Source organism: Armigeres subalbatus, unplaced genomic scaffold, assembly GCF_024139115.2.
Source record: "Armigeres subalbatus isolate Guangzhou_Male unplaced genomic scaffold, GZ_Asu_2 Contig284, whole genome shotgun sequence".
Classification (NCBI taxonomy): Eukaryota; Metazoa; Arthropoda; class Insecta; order Diptera; family Culicidae; genus Armigeres; species Armigeres subalbatus.
Genome location: NW_026943024.1, coordinates 2,852 through 17,949, shown reverse-complemented (window position 1 = coordinate 17,949; position 15,098 = coordinate 2,852). Strand labels below are relative to the sequence as shown.

General features: G+C 40.0%; 1 protein-coding gene across 1 annotated transcript; it reads right to left on the bottom strand.

The window, feature by feature from the left end:
• Positions 1-2,135: 2,135 nt before the first annotated feature.
• Positions 2,136-8,793, bottom strand: LOC134203883 (sialin-like). Its single transcript, XM_062678718.1, has 4 exons — positions 7,857-8,793; positions 7,666-7,798; positions 7,357-7,598; positions 2,136-3,342 (listed from the first exon to the last, which is right to left on the bottom strand). Exons 1-4 carry the CDS (start codon positions 8,730-8,732, stop codon positions 3,136-3,138), a joined length of 1,458 nt encoding a protein of 485 aa, XP_062534702.1. The 5' UTR covers positions 8,733-8,793; the 3' UTR covers positions 2,136-3,135.
• Positions 8,794-15,098: the final 6,305 nt, after the last annotated feature.

The window sequence follows — 15,098 nt, the reverse complement described above, 5'->3', positions numbered from 1 at the left end:
ACCTCCCGCAAGTCCAGGTGGTCACTATTCCGGACTTATCCGCAACCCAACTGCTATGTTTAGCAGGAATGCGGTACGGGTCGGACAGCAAGGCAACATCAGTCTTATTCTCGTGTACCAACTGTACACGTGGTTGAAATTTAGCTGAGCTACTTGCATGACCGAGCCCGTCTAGGGGCCTGCTCACCGGATAAGTTTTTGTTGTCTATGCCTGGACCCAATATCTAACACCTCAATGCGACCTGGCAGGTGTGAGCCTTGTGACATTCAGCTCCACACCACCGGCAAAGCCAACTCCGATATGCAGTCATATGTCTTATGTCCGTAATCGAAGCACTTGAGCAGGCCTGAGGTTGTTGGTTTGCGCTCACCGAGCATACCGACCAACCCACCTTCAGCTTGGCCTTATCCAGTACCTACTTAGCGTCAGCCAACCTGCGTTCCAGCATAAACTTTCCGCAACCGAATCGCGGTATACTGGATTTCAACGCCACACTGATCTCTCAGTGCAGCTACCAGCTCACCGGCTTCGGCGAACTTCGGTAGTCCTCGTAGAAGGTGGAACTGGTTTCCGTCGTTCCATAGGGCCGGCAACCTGCTCAACCTTCTCCCGACGGATCTTAGTAGCCTTCTTCACGTGCAATACCAGCTTGGCGCTAGCTCCGTTCAGGTCGGTTGTCATACTAACCTTATTAAGCTTTGGAGTTGCTCCAGTAACATTCACGCGTCTGCGGAGTTCTGCAGTCTGGCTTTCTGCCAAGCAGTCCAAGCATCCCCTTGGCAGGGTCGCTTGATACCGTAGGATTAGGGGTTAGAAGACGTCATATTATTAGCTGCACTGAAGTGCTCCTGCTAATATGACCAGATTTACACCGCTACACACTGCTCAAAAGTATCTATATCCCCAGTGTAGCGGGATAAAAAGCAAAACGCCCTACCTCGGATTCAAACTCGTGATCTCTAGGGTGTGAAGCGCTTACTAACCACAGCGCCATCAATACACATTGTCTGTCTGTGGTGTAATGTTCCCAAATGAGTATTATGCATCCCAAGATAAACACTCAGATTATGATCATCTCAATCAGCCTCCGTCGAATCGCGCCCATTCACTTTACACACGGCGGCTTTTCAGCTATGGCAACCCCATTCGGCGGCCTATAAAATTTAACAGCACAGGCACGCACCTTGTGTAAAAGCTTATGGACGCGCTGCTGCGCAATCTTTGCTTGCGAGTTACCACCGCGTATTTACGGTTACGGTGAGCGTTTTAAAAGAGCGCGATAATACTTGCTCAAAACTTCACGCGGCGAATCACTGTACAAAAGTACAGTCCGATTTGGGAATCTCAAGCGCATTCACTAGCCGCTAGGTAGCGAAGGCCGACGAAGGTTCTTCATAGCTTAGTTGATTAAAGCACCAGTCTAGCGTACTGAGGGTTGTTGGTTCGAGTCCCATCGAAGGGAAAAAGTGGTTACCTCCGATACATTTTTCAAATCAATATCTTCCACATAATGTACATATTCACATATGAATTTTCAGAACATTGTTAAGATTTTACCGAAAATATAAGAGCGAACTGTGTTAGGCTGCATTGCATTGGGGGTTTAATTTATTTACCATTTTGAAAAATTGATTAATTGAGCTTTATTGCTAAAGTCGAAATTACTACCAATATATGTATTTTGTCCATAACTGTTGAGCCCATAGTCCGATCTGGTCAATTTTCAATAGGAAACAATGTGACTGGATTCCTCCTCGAATGCAACTTGTTGTGAGCAAATCGGATAAAGATAAGTGTCTAAATGGCTATTGAGTTTTTTGCGCACATACATACAGATGTGCATGCACACACATACAGACATCACTGAGGCTCAATCAAAAGGAGAACATACTGACTTACCAATCAAAAGGAGGACATTTTTGGGTGAAAGGAGTACGGGAGACAATATATGAAAAAAGAAGGACATGTCCTCCCAAAGTAAGTAAGCCTAATTGGATACCATTTGATAAACTGTCAAAAATTGCATATGGGTTGTGCGTTCTTACAAAAAAGTCTGGTTGTTGATTTGCGCTTACCCTTACTCTAAAAAAATCAAAAAGGGAATGAAAATTCTTTCTAAGAAAATCTACTCAAATTTTACTCTAACGTTTATTTGCATTTCACTAAAATCGCTTATTTAAAAATCTATTTTATATTTTCTTATTCTGGTCTAATAGAAAATTGTAAATAAAAATACCCTAAATTGTTGAAAATTGGCTATTTTCTATCGTTCGTCTATTTGTCTCAGAGTATATACGACACATTTGATCTTATCCTAATTGTAAACATGTATACGGTTCCAAAGTACACTTGGCTTGTATTCTGCTGTCTTATACCGTTTTGGCGGGAAGGCACATTTATGATTTATTCATTAGAAGAGAATGTGCTGATGTTTGTTTTTGGCAAATAGTGCGAATACAGCTAACAATTGAATACTACTATCAGTTCCACAGAATGCAAATTACCGACAATTTTCACTAAAACATGAAAACTTTAGCGACGTATCAATTGAAATCTGGACAACACATTTACTTTCAGGAGAGATTATTAGCACACACTTTGAATTAAATCACTTTCTTGTTCAGAGTTTCTAATTGATTTATTACAACTGAAACAACGGTTCGGTAATTGAATTAAACTTTTACATCTGAGGATTCAGCATCATAAACTCAACTTGCGATATTCAAATACTATTACCACTGATTTGCTTTTCGTCACAATTCCCTTTTAAGAAAATAAATTATTAAATGCTAAAGCAAATCGCGAGATCCACTCTCATTCTGAAATCTACTGTAAGTAGTACTCCGTTAAAGTAACAGGAAACACTCATTCAAAGTATTAAAAACTAACATTCATTTATGTTGCATTTAAAAATAAACAAGTTAAAATTTACATCCTGCACTACCGTCTACACGGCAGATGCGGTTGTGATTCTGAGTGAAACTCAAATAAGTATCTACTTCTGGGAAGCATCGATTCCGGGGCACAATTCGCGCTGACCTCAAGCTCAGTTATTTGATGTGCTCTGCTGTACCGTACCCAGCTGCCTGCCAATCTACAGCAGTGTGGGGTTAAGTATGCCTCCAGACTTGTCCTTAGGTCGACGATGAGATTGGTTTGTTGTTTTGGTCTTGCTGATTCAGCGGAACACCTTCTTCAGTCTCACGGTTGTTGATGCCCCTCTCCGGTGGGTTGTTCCATGGCTGCAGTTCACCGGTGCCCATGATGAGGTAAGCTGTGGAACCGACGATGTAGATGACAGCCAAGATCCAGAACACGATCTGCCACTGGCCGTAGGTTTGCTGCAATAATGGGAGAAAATTGTTACTCAACGGGTGTCCCAAAATACCATAAAAGGATTAAATATTTCCATGCTTCGAGTTCCAATTAATGATCATTCAAATCCAAAAACCAAAAGTACTGCAGTGTGTTGTGTAGAGTGTTCGAATAAAGACAATATGTCGAGCCAACTGATCTGTACAAAAATTGGAACACAAACCGATATTCGTCATATTTCTTCCGAACTACGAATTCGGAGGTTATTGATAAATTTGAAAGAAGATTGCATTTCTTCCGAAATTATTATCCACAACATAATGGGAATAATATGAAAATTGTCTGACTCTCCAGAAGATAATTTTTTTTTGTCTTTATTATAGGAGACTTTCAGCCCAAGGCTGGCTCTTCTCGTCATATCAAAATAGAAGTAGAAGTGTGGCGAAAAAATCAGTTTATTTTTTATTATATCAGTTATATCAGTTAGAAATTTAAATAAATAAAATGGTTTAATTTAGTCAATAAACTGATTCGGTTAGTAAGCCGACTAGTTAAAATTTTTAAATAAATTTAGACTAAAACTCGAACACTTAGAATCTTGACGCACAGCTTTTTACAGTGCTATAGTATTTAAACCGTTCCCGAATTATTTGACAGCAAATTGTTTAGGATACTTTTATTTATCTTCAAGTAGGAAAAATCCCGGAAATCCATTAAGATTTGAAAAACTGGTAACAGAATAAGCCGGACAGCCACGTTAAAAACCAACGTGTTTCAAATTGCGCAATCGCTGAATTTGACTTTGGTAAAGTTGTTGTTGTTTGTTGTAAAGGGTCTCCAGTAGCCTTGCAAGCAAAGGCGTAGGATCACCAATCCGGAGATGGCGAGTTCAATGCTCGGTCCGGTCTAGGATGTTTTCGGGTGGGAAACATTCTGGACTCCCTGGGCATAGTGTATCCATTGAACTTGCCGCACAAGATACATCTTCATGCAATGGCGGGCATGGAAAAGCTTTAAATTAATAACAGAGGGAATGCTAATTCAAATGAGCTGAATCTAGACATAAAAATGTCTATCCCTTCACTACATTTTGTTGGCGTTAAGAGATGACATGCCTTGATTTTCTTGAAACACCTGCCTGTCAAGTTATCGATTCCGTTTAGTCTAATTGAGATGCAACTGTATGAAAAAATCTCCCAGAGTGTTTTACAACATTTTGTTGGAAAATACATAACAGCATTACTAGGATTTTTTAAGTTTTGATTTCTTCATTACTATGATTTTTTATGGTTAGATTAGTTTATCAGCCTTTACCATATTCCTTTACAACAAGTGTTCAACATCTCGAACTTTCTTATGGGTTTTGTCTTGTCCCCTTCCGTTGTATTTTTTGGTTTCTTCATAAAATGTTAGTTTGTTTGAATACAATTTTTGAAGTATTTTAAAGAATCAATGAAAAAACGGGACAAATTGTGGATTTCTCGCTTAACTTTTCAAAAAGACCTAAGTAACATTTTTTTCATGAATTAATTTGAATAGCGCAACCAACAGAACAACATGAAAGCTTTTGATTGCAGTACTCAAATTAATTCATGAAAAAAATGTCACTTAGGTCCTTTTGAAAAGTTAAGCGAGATTTCATAGATTACGACGCGACAGAACAATAAGGTCTGAAAAATGGTACTGTCCCGTTAAAAACGGTACGTTTGGTCAACCTATTCTTGGTTCTTGCCAAGATTACTTCTATATTTTTGTTATTAATTGTTCTTTCTCTCTTCTTTCTTCCTTATTCTTATTTTTTTCCTACTTTCTTATTCCTATTTCTATTATTTTTTGCCTTTTTCTTCCTTCTTTCTTCGTTTCTCTATCTTCTATTCACTTCCGCCTTTATTCTTCCATCTTTTTCCTTTATTATTTCTTCTTTTTACCTTTTTCCATCTTCCATTTTCCTTCTTTTTTTATTCCTTCCTTCTTCCCACTTCTTTCTTTCTTCCTTCTTCCTATTTCCTTATTTCTTCCATCTTCCTTCTCCATTCTATCATCTTCCTTCTTTCTTCTCACTTCTTCATTCTATCTTCTTCCTTCTTTCCTCTTTCTTCTCACTTCTTCCTTCTTGTTCCTCGTTCCTTCGTCCTTCTTTCTTCCTGTTTTCTTCTTCCTCCTTCCTTTTTATTAATTTCTCATTCCTTGTTCCTTTTCCCTTCTTATTCATTCTTTCTTCTTTTTCCCCTTCTTTCTTGTTTCTTCTTTCTTCCTTATTCCGTCTTTCATTTTTCTTCATATCTTCAATCTTTCTTCTTTTTTCCTTGTTTCATTCTTCCCTCTTCTTTCTCACTTATTCTTTCTTCAAACTTTCTTCTTCTATCTTCCTTTTTTCCTGTTCATTTTTCTTCCTTACTTATTCTTTCTTCCATCTTTGTTCCTCCTCTTCCTTCTTCCGTCTTCTTTCTTCCTTGTTCCTTCTTTCTTTTTCTTTTTCCTTTTTCCTTTATATTTGTTCTTCCTTGTTCCTATTATTTTCTTCTTTCTTCATACTTTCTTCCTGCTATTATTTCTTACTTGTTGATTCTTGATTTTTTTATTTTTTATTATTTATAATTTATTTTTAATTGACCTTTCCCGTCAAAAATTGTATCTCGTTCTATTGTCTTAGTCGATTCTTTGGCTTATTTAGGCTGTGAACCATTCCACCGATTCGTTTAACTTTTAGTTAACATTTGACATTCCGATGGTTATTTTCCCATCGTGGTTAAAATTTTACTCCGAAGCCGACCCATTTGAGTTTTGACAGATTGATAGTTATTTAGAACGAAATGGATTTGGCGCCAATTTTCTCGCGAACAAAGTTTAACTATCGAACTGTCATATCTAACCATGCTCCGGAGCAGGGTTATTTTTAACCACGGCGAAATAACCATCGAACTGTCAAATTTTAACTAAAGGTTAAACGAATCGGTGGAATGGTTCACAGCCTTAAGGTCAACTTTCCCAAAGAACCCATATTTTTTTAAGCCTCTGACTATTTTAAAAATCGAAAAGAAAAACCGAAAAAGTGCTGCGCGTGTGAACCGGCCTGAGAAATTCACCCAATGTTGTTCTTTGAGAAAGATGGGTTCTTTGGGAAAGTTGACCTTAAATAAGCCAAAGAATCGTTTTTTTTAATCTTTCGTTTATTTGAAAGGCTCATTTGCCGTGAAGCGTTACGGAGCCGAAATCAAGTTTAACAAAGAATCGTTTGTGTGAATAAAAATTTTTGACAGGTAAGGTCAATTCTTTGATCTATCTATTTGTTTTATTTTCAATTCCTTCTTGTTTATTTTTGTTTCTTCATTTGGCCGGGGTTCGACAAGTCGAGTCAAGTACTAGACATTGAAGACGGCCTTACTATTGAGGTCGAAATACGTAAATCGTCGATTTCACCTCTTGGGAAAAAATGTTGCAAAAGGCAGTTTTTTTTTAAACTAAAGCGAAATACAACCAAATGAAGCATCCACCAGATATATTTATGTCTTCGCTCTTGGATGATGTAGTTTTGAAACAAAAATACATCCCCCATCCAGCTGGAGACTGCTTTTTCTACTCGGTGGGTGGTTTTATTACTGGGGGTAGCACGAGCATGTGGCTGTCTTTCTCGTCAATGACTGGATGACGGTAATTTGAGCCTTAGGGCAACTTATATTTTTGAAGCATCTAACTATTTTAAAAATCGAAAACAAAAACCGAAAAAGTGCTACACGTGTGCACTGGCCTGAAGATTTCGCATGATGTTGGTTCAAAATCGGGCTAATGTTAAGCCAAACTTGAAAAACAGCACTGTTCAATTTTTTTGTTTTAAATTTTTAAATAGTTTGAGACGTCTAAAAAAAGGAGTTTTTGGGGAAAGTTGACCTTAAATAAATAAAAGAATCGATTGAAGGAATAAAAACTTTTGACGGGAAGGGCAATTGAGTGTTAATAGTTCATGCTTTCCACTATGTTGTATTACACTCCAGGACCGTGTGACGAAAGGAAAATTATTTATAAATTACAAAATTACTTACGTTATCATTTGTCAGAACGCCGACCATGTACGCCGAAACGAAACCTCCGAACGAAGACAGAGTGTTGGCCATACCGAAGATCGTGCCGGAGAAGTTCGGTGCAATGTCCAAACCGTTGCCCAGATATCCAGCGGTAACGGCACCGTTCAGGAACAAAGCCAACGTGAAAATACCGACGGCCCAGCTACGCGTTTCACCCATGTACACTTGGACAATCATCAGGAATCCGGGCGTCATGACAGCTGTGTAAAAATATTAGACGAGTAAGTTAAAAATGAACGTAACGTTTATTTTTATAAATTTACTAACCGAAGGCAGTGAAAATCTTGCGAGTAGCCGTAGTCGACAATGTTCCGTTCTTACGTAAATGGTCAGCTAAATGGGAAGAAATCACAGCCATGGCGTACTTTCCAAAGTACGGCAACGAGGACAATAGACCGTTCTGAAACCAAGAGTTTAGATTAGCACTTAATAAAAAGTCGGCAGACTTCGAAATATACCTCCTTAATGTTAAAGTTCAAGATGTATTTCATGTAAGTTGGCAGCTGGTTAACAACCGTGAAGAAACCGAACACGGAAGCACCGTGGGTCAAAATGATAGCCCAAACAGGTGGCGACGTCAGAATGGACTTCCATGGAACGTACGTAGGTTTCTTTGCCTTAACGCTAGCACCAATTGCGCTCTCGATTTCGTTACGCTCCTCCGCAGAAATACGTGGATGGTCGGCCGGTGTCTCGAACACAACAAAGAACCACATAACCGACCACAGCAGGGCCAGCCCGCCGGTGAAGTAGAACACTGACTGCCATCCGATGGTAGCAATCAGATAACCACAGATTGGCATCGTAATGGCGGCACCAAGTGACGAAGCCATCATGTTGGCGATGAACTTGGACCGATCCATGGGTGGAATCCAGACAGCGGTCAACGGATGAATTGCCGGCCAGGACGCTCCCAGGAAAAAGCCTAGAACAGCTCGTAATATAACAACCGCAATATAATGGGTGTAAGCAGCAATAGGGGTAAGCAAAGTCAATACACTAGCGAAAAGCATGCTATAGCCGAAGACACGGCGTCCTCCGATGATCTCCGCCAGGCGGCCACCGGGCAGCTCCGTCAGCACGTATCCCCAGAAGAAGCTTCCCAGCATCAGGTTCTGCTGGTAGGCGTCCCACTCGAACTTGTCTGCCTCGCTGATGACGCTCTGCTCGGTCGTCGTGGACACGCTGGCCAAAGCCGTCGAGGTTTCATTGTCGAAGCCTCCAGTCATGTCGCCGCCGGTAGTGAGATTCTTCAGTGTCTTTGCCATCACCACAATGGCGATGGTGAAGTTGACCCGCAGGGCATAGTTCAGCATGAAGCCGAATATGACCATGATGTTCAACACCTGTCGACATGTTAGCCAACCTGCAATGGAGGAAGAAGGGGAAGACGTTTAGAACGATGTTAGGTGGCTCATTCGTGTTCTACATAGCTACTTGTCATGATCATGCTTCGTCAACAGAAATTCATTACGTTTCGCAACTCTACATCATACTGTTTGAGTGTTGATGTCCAAAACGGCCTACTGTTTCTCGTGTCAGCATGGAGTGTCAAGAGCTGAACAATATATAGATACGTTTGCGTACGTTTTGACAGTTTTCCCATGGAACTGCCTAGGATAGGATGTGCCAATTAGTCATTAAAAATCGTACCGGTTGCTGATTGGGTGAAAGTGACAATCGATTACTTCGATCGGCGACATCACATTTCCAAAAGGGCAGCTTGTTGTTACCTTGGCCGTGTTGCTGGGTAATTAAATTGAAATTTATGACATAATTCAAAAGTTTGTTTTTTGATTTTTTGGGCAAAATAAATTTATGCTAGACTGCAAATGATGTATGATTGGTTCTCATGGGTTATGCTAATTTAAAACTCTCGATTTGAAGCATTATTAACCAACTTTTTACCCATTTCACTGTAAAACTCGTCTAACTCTATGCAAAAACTTTTTTCAGATAGTACGTAGCATCTTTTATTACGAATAATGGAAGAAGTGGACAAGAAAACATGATTTTTTTACATATATTATTCGGCGGATTTTGCATAAAAAAATTCGGAAGCACTGGCCACCACCTCGTCGAAGCAACCGACTGAGGAAACAACAAGGCAGTCGCAATTCAATTGTCACATCCTATCCTAGGGAACTGCTATCGCGAATTTCGGTGTATGTGAAGCTAAGCATAGCATAGCAGCATAGCATAGCATAGTTACGGTGTACTTCGTAGATTGGACACTAGTGATACTCATGTTTTTCTTTTGAAATCCTTATTCAGATTGCTATCAGAAATCAAGGTGGGTGTGGTCCTTAATTTCAATCTAGGATAAAAATCACAAAAGCATGAGGATTACTACTCCTGACCACGCCCATCTTCACCGTAACTTGGGAGGGGAAGGAAGTGTTGGTGTAGTACTTACTTAACGAGAGGCCCCCGACTCAGCGACACCCTCGTAAGTACCACGGAGTTGGATATTGCGGAAGGTATTCATTGGGTTAGGATTTGCCTGTAGCTGACAATGTGACCGTGGTAGATCTTACACCGTAACACACCATGCAAAGGTGTCTACTCAGCGTTACGAGTGGCGAATTTCGGTGTATGTGAAGCTAACAGCAATAAGTATTTGTGAAATATGACCTCTAGCTATTAATTGATAAAGCGTCGTTGATCGGATTCAGTGATATACATTATACCTACATAGTACGAATATCAATTCATCATTTTTATTCTCATTGGCATATATTAATAAACACACTCAACTTCAACAAGCCTGGAGGCTACAGCAGCGATCTTTTAATTTGTATCAATTAACGTTTCAGAACTTTATGTCACGATCCCATTTGAATAACGATTTATTAATTAATTACCACAAGCGACTACATCGTTTTCTGCATTTGTACATACATATGATTTATCTGGACCACGTTTATTGCAAAAATAATGGTCATATATGGCCATACCGTACCAACAATTAGGACACCTGGATCCTGAAGTGGTTGGTCGATGTACAAAAATAAGTAAGTAGATGGAATGAAGTTCGTAAATTGTGGTGTCCGCATAGTACATCAATGTTGCCTTTGAGGTGCAAAATGTTACGAAAACCGCTTCCGAAAAGCTTCGACAATGGTTTGAAGGAAAATTTCGTTTGTACACCAAGTGAAAATCTATACTATCTTTGTTTGGTTGTTGACCATACAAATATGGCGATCGTGTACCTTCTGAAGAAGAAGTCTTAGGCCATATCTGTGGGGTTTGAGTAAGTAACCATCATCGTGTGTACTTATATACATTCATACCTCAGCGTGTCAATCGGTGAGCAGCAAGCCATGAGTCATGACTCGGCCTCTTCTTGTCAGATGGCCATTAATGCCATCCGGATTCAAGGTTGCTTCGATACGTACTCCAGCCGAGACACGCAAGAAAATGGAGCCTGGAGCATGTAACTGTTGATGTAACCTAATGTTCGTCGGCTATGAACACAAAGCATACTGTTCCTTTGACAAGGCGTGAAGAAGATTTAGCTGAACGTGAACATGAAAATGATGAAGAGGATGAAGATTTGATTGGATACGAGCAGACGAGTCCGCTGAGGAGATGTACCAAGGAGAAGATACTCTCGATACCGTCATGAATGAAAACCAGCGAGAAATTCTCCGTCGTTGTACCAGAGGAGTACCGCCAGCATGATTTGATGATTAATTTGTTGGCATGTCTACCATCGACAAGGAATAACCGATATCGTATGAACAAGCTATGAACAGTGATGAGAAGAACGAATGAACGATTTGTTGGTATCGAACGATACCTGGGAGCCATCTGCTTGCAAAATCGTCGGTAGCAAGCGGGTGGACAAAAGAAAGTTTGATCCAGATGGTAATATCATGGGTAATATCACAGAGAACAGACATGGAGGCTCGAACAAAACTTCTTGCAAAACATGTGTAAACAAACACACCGAACCTCAGCGCCATCGACGTCGACATTGCAACTCACAATCTCATTTTGACAACACGATGGCGCTGGTATGCTCTTGCATGCATAACGACACTAGCGCACAGTGGCATTTTTTTATGACGCTAGCGCTGATTATGCACGGGATTACGGCGACATTCCAAAGTAATTTCAAAATGAACAGTAAAAAGTTATCACAACATGGCGAGTGGAGCTTCAACGTCTGTTCTCTGTGGTAATATCGAGCGGATGAAAGCAAGGCTCGTGACGCAAGGCTGCAGTTAGCGGTTTGATTCGGATTTCGAAGAGATATTTGCTCCTGTAGCAATTAGGTCCACATTTTTAGTGCTGTTGACTGTAGCAGGCCATCCACGGATACACATGGAACACGACACTAAAATCAACGTAGGTATTTGTCTGGGTAGCTGAGCGAGGGGATTGAGGAGAAAGCTTTCTATCATTCTTAATCATAAACATTAATTCCCCTCAGTTGCATCGCATAGTGAATGAGATTATGAGGTGAACGAATAAATTCAATTTAATAAATCATTCACGGTACTATGCTTCCATTGAAATGCAATTGACCGACAAAAAGTCATTCACAACTGAGAGACTCACAACCACCCGTCGAAGAAACGCAACAAACTTTTTCAATGCCACCTTCGATGCGCGAGAAAGCATCGCATCGCAGCTGCCACAACAGACGTATTTTAGAAAAGTACAGCCACATTTTTTACAAAATTTTTACACATCAGGGAAGATCCAAAAATAAAACTTCCGCGGTCCATAGCCGACGTAAGCAATGTACGCAATAACCCTCATCCATCAGTCTCATTCGCATTGACGTGGATGGCCGAGCCTTCGCGCATACTCCGACGCCAGATCATTCAACCGAACCGAAACGAAAACAATCGACGCAATCGGTCGACCTTATCAGTCATTGATGGAAATTTTGAAAAAAAAAATATTCGACTCAGTCATTGTGTACCCAGAAGCGTATGGAGTACTTTTTGAAGAGCTGTACCAGTAACGCATGATGTCACAACAACGTTGCAATCGTGCAGCGTCCACATGCGTTCGACCGAATGCAAGTCATCATGAGTGGTGATTAACGTGCCGGCCAGACTATACGAACTTTATCACTTGATTTAGAGTAACTTGACATAGAGATCATAGTTTGCAAGTGATGTACGGACAGCATCTGAAACATCCATGAACGTAAACAAACAACTGATGAACTAGATTTTGTAGAATTTTTATGAATGCGCCTCATCACCATGGTAACAACGAAACAAGGAGCAAATCAGGGGATTATGATTGCTATTCCAAAGTATCTAATCATAGAAGACGAGTCATGCCCTTACGGAGCTGGTGCGTATGATAAAGGGGCAATACGTGAAGAATGTGACGGAGCGTCGTCGTAGCTACTGCAGTATGTCTCTCAATCAGTATCTTGATTGATGGTTGCTTTATCTATATTAACGTTCGTCCCATATGACGCTACCAGCTATTTTTCTAGCCACCAATTTATTTCTATTGGGTTAGATAACATGAGTTGTTCCAATGTCACTTTTTTAACTTATCAACAATAGTTCACCCAGTGTTCTATATTTCACATCTTTCAACTGTGATGCGCGAATGGATTTAATTAGTCACGCTAAATGATGCGATAATTGTCTCTGATCGCTTCGATCAAACAAGAAGATGCTAATTTTCGATAAAAATATAATACTGTCGCCACCTGCGATCTACAACGCAACTATCATCGTGTGACTTGTCAAATTATCACACCAAGCGCGACTGGAAAATTTTGAGAAGAATACGTATTAAAGATTAGCATACCCCTAATCTCTATTGCGACATCACTGGAAAATGGGGCCACTTGATGAGCGCATCTCTCATATGATTTTATTGGCGTAAATACCACAAGCGAGTGTGAGCTCAGTAATTATTGTGACTTGTTGTTTATTGCAAAACAGTTATCATCGGACGATTCGATTAAATAAAAACAACATTCCCCCGGGTTGGCAGAGGTCAATTAACGTGAGTTTAAATTGGACACTGACTGTTGCCACAACCATGAATTAGTACAGTCGATTCTGTACATGTGGGTGTTCTACATATTGATGTTTTCCCTATATCTCGATTGACCGAGACATCCATATACATACATTTTCGCTTTCTGCTTATCGATCTTGAAGCGTTCTCTGTTCAATGTTTGCTCTGAATCTGCCCTCCTCAAATCAACGTACAAACTGTCTTTGGTCAATCCAATAACGTCCAAAATAATACTCCAGCGGCTTTTGTGTATCTTTCTGTTTTCAATATCGAGATGTAGAGAATTGACTGTACCGCACATCAGCATGGGGTGTTCTCTTTTCTGCAGCGCCGCCTACTACGAGAAATATTGCTTGTTATTGACTTCTCCAAATGAATGGAGGTGTGCGTGACTTCGCTGTATTCCTGTCAATGTGTGCTGTCTTCCTCCAAAAGTATTCGTGATATTTTTGCCGCAACTAGATTACCACCCACTTTGACTTTATCTATTCCATACAGTGACATTAGTGTGCGAAAAACTGCGCTTGGAGAACTCAATTGATTGTACCGAATGGTCGCGTTTTCTTCCATCAACTTTCTACAGAGAAGTTAGATACTGCTGTCACACAATATAAAATTTCTCTTTCATAAAAAACTATACTTTAGTCTATGAGGTGACCCGGGAGTAAATTGCCATTTATATTTTAGAAATTGTATAGCTTGCTTATGAAAGGTTTGCTAAAGCTAATTATGTTGAATTAATTATTTTTTGATATTATGTCCGAAACTCTATTTATGCATATGCACAACATGTGATAGATTTAGACATTTAGTTCGAAAAATGTATTGGCAAGACAAGTGATTTCCATACTTTTTTGTTCTAACTTCAATGGAAAATTCTTTTCATTTACTTCATAATATACCACAAAACCAGTACTTCGTCTCCAGTCTCCATAGATCTGCGTAAAAAATCTGAAGTTAATAAATTTCGTATTATTTTTTTTTATAAAGTATGAATTTAAAACTGATTATTCGCTACCGGATTGGGCTGGAAGATACAATCAGCTGTTGTTTTGACTCTGTCTTTTCAAGTGTCCAGAATTTATAAATCATTTAAGCTTATATATCTGACCTGCCGACAAACAATAAATAAATCATCCAATATCGATCTCGTTCCTAGTGACTGCCTATCAATGAACAAAGACCACATTGAAAACAATACGAGAATTCAAGCATCAAATATTGATAAATTTTGCAGATTGCTTCACTCGCGGCTTCTAATGAGATGCAAATTCAATTCAACTCATTACTAAGTGTTCCCTTGCACGGAACACGTGGTGCTTGGTGTCAAAACAAACAACAAAATGCGACTGACCCAGCATCATGTGCAGCTTCTCCCACCCATTTCCTGGGAAACGAACTTTGGATGTTTACCCGTACGGCCAACCTCCGGGATGGAAAATAATTCCATTAGAATAGTGAGCTTATTTATTGCAAACGGCCTGCGCCGCTGATAAACAACTTCAATCTCGCCTTGATCAATGTCCAAACACACGAGAAGCAAGTCATGCTTGCCGGCGATATACGTCACTAATCAAAACAGGCAAGCCCCCAGCGACAGCCGTTTCAAGCTATTTCGAGTGCCCTTCTCTGCGGGTAGATGTTTTTTTAACAATTAGCTACAGCCTTGGACGTGATTTTTCTCTCTTTTTTTT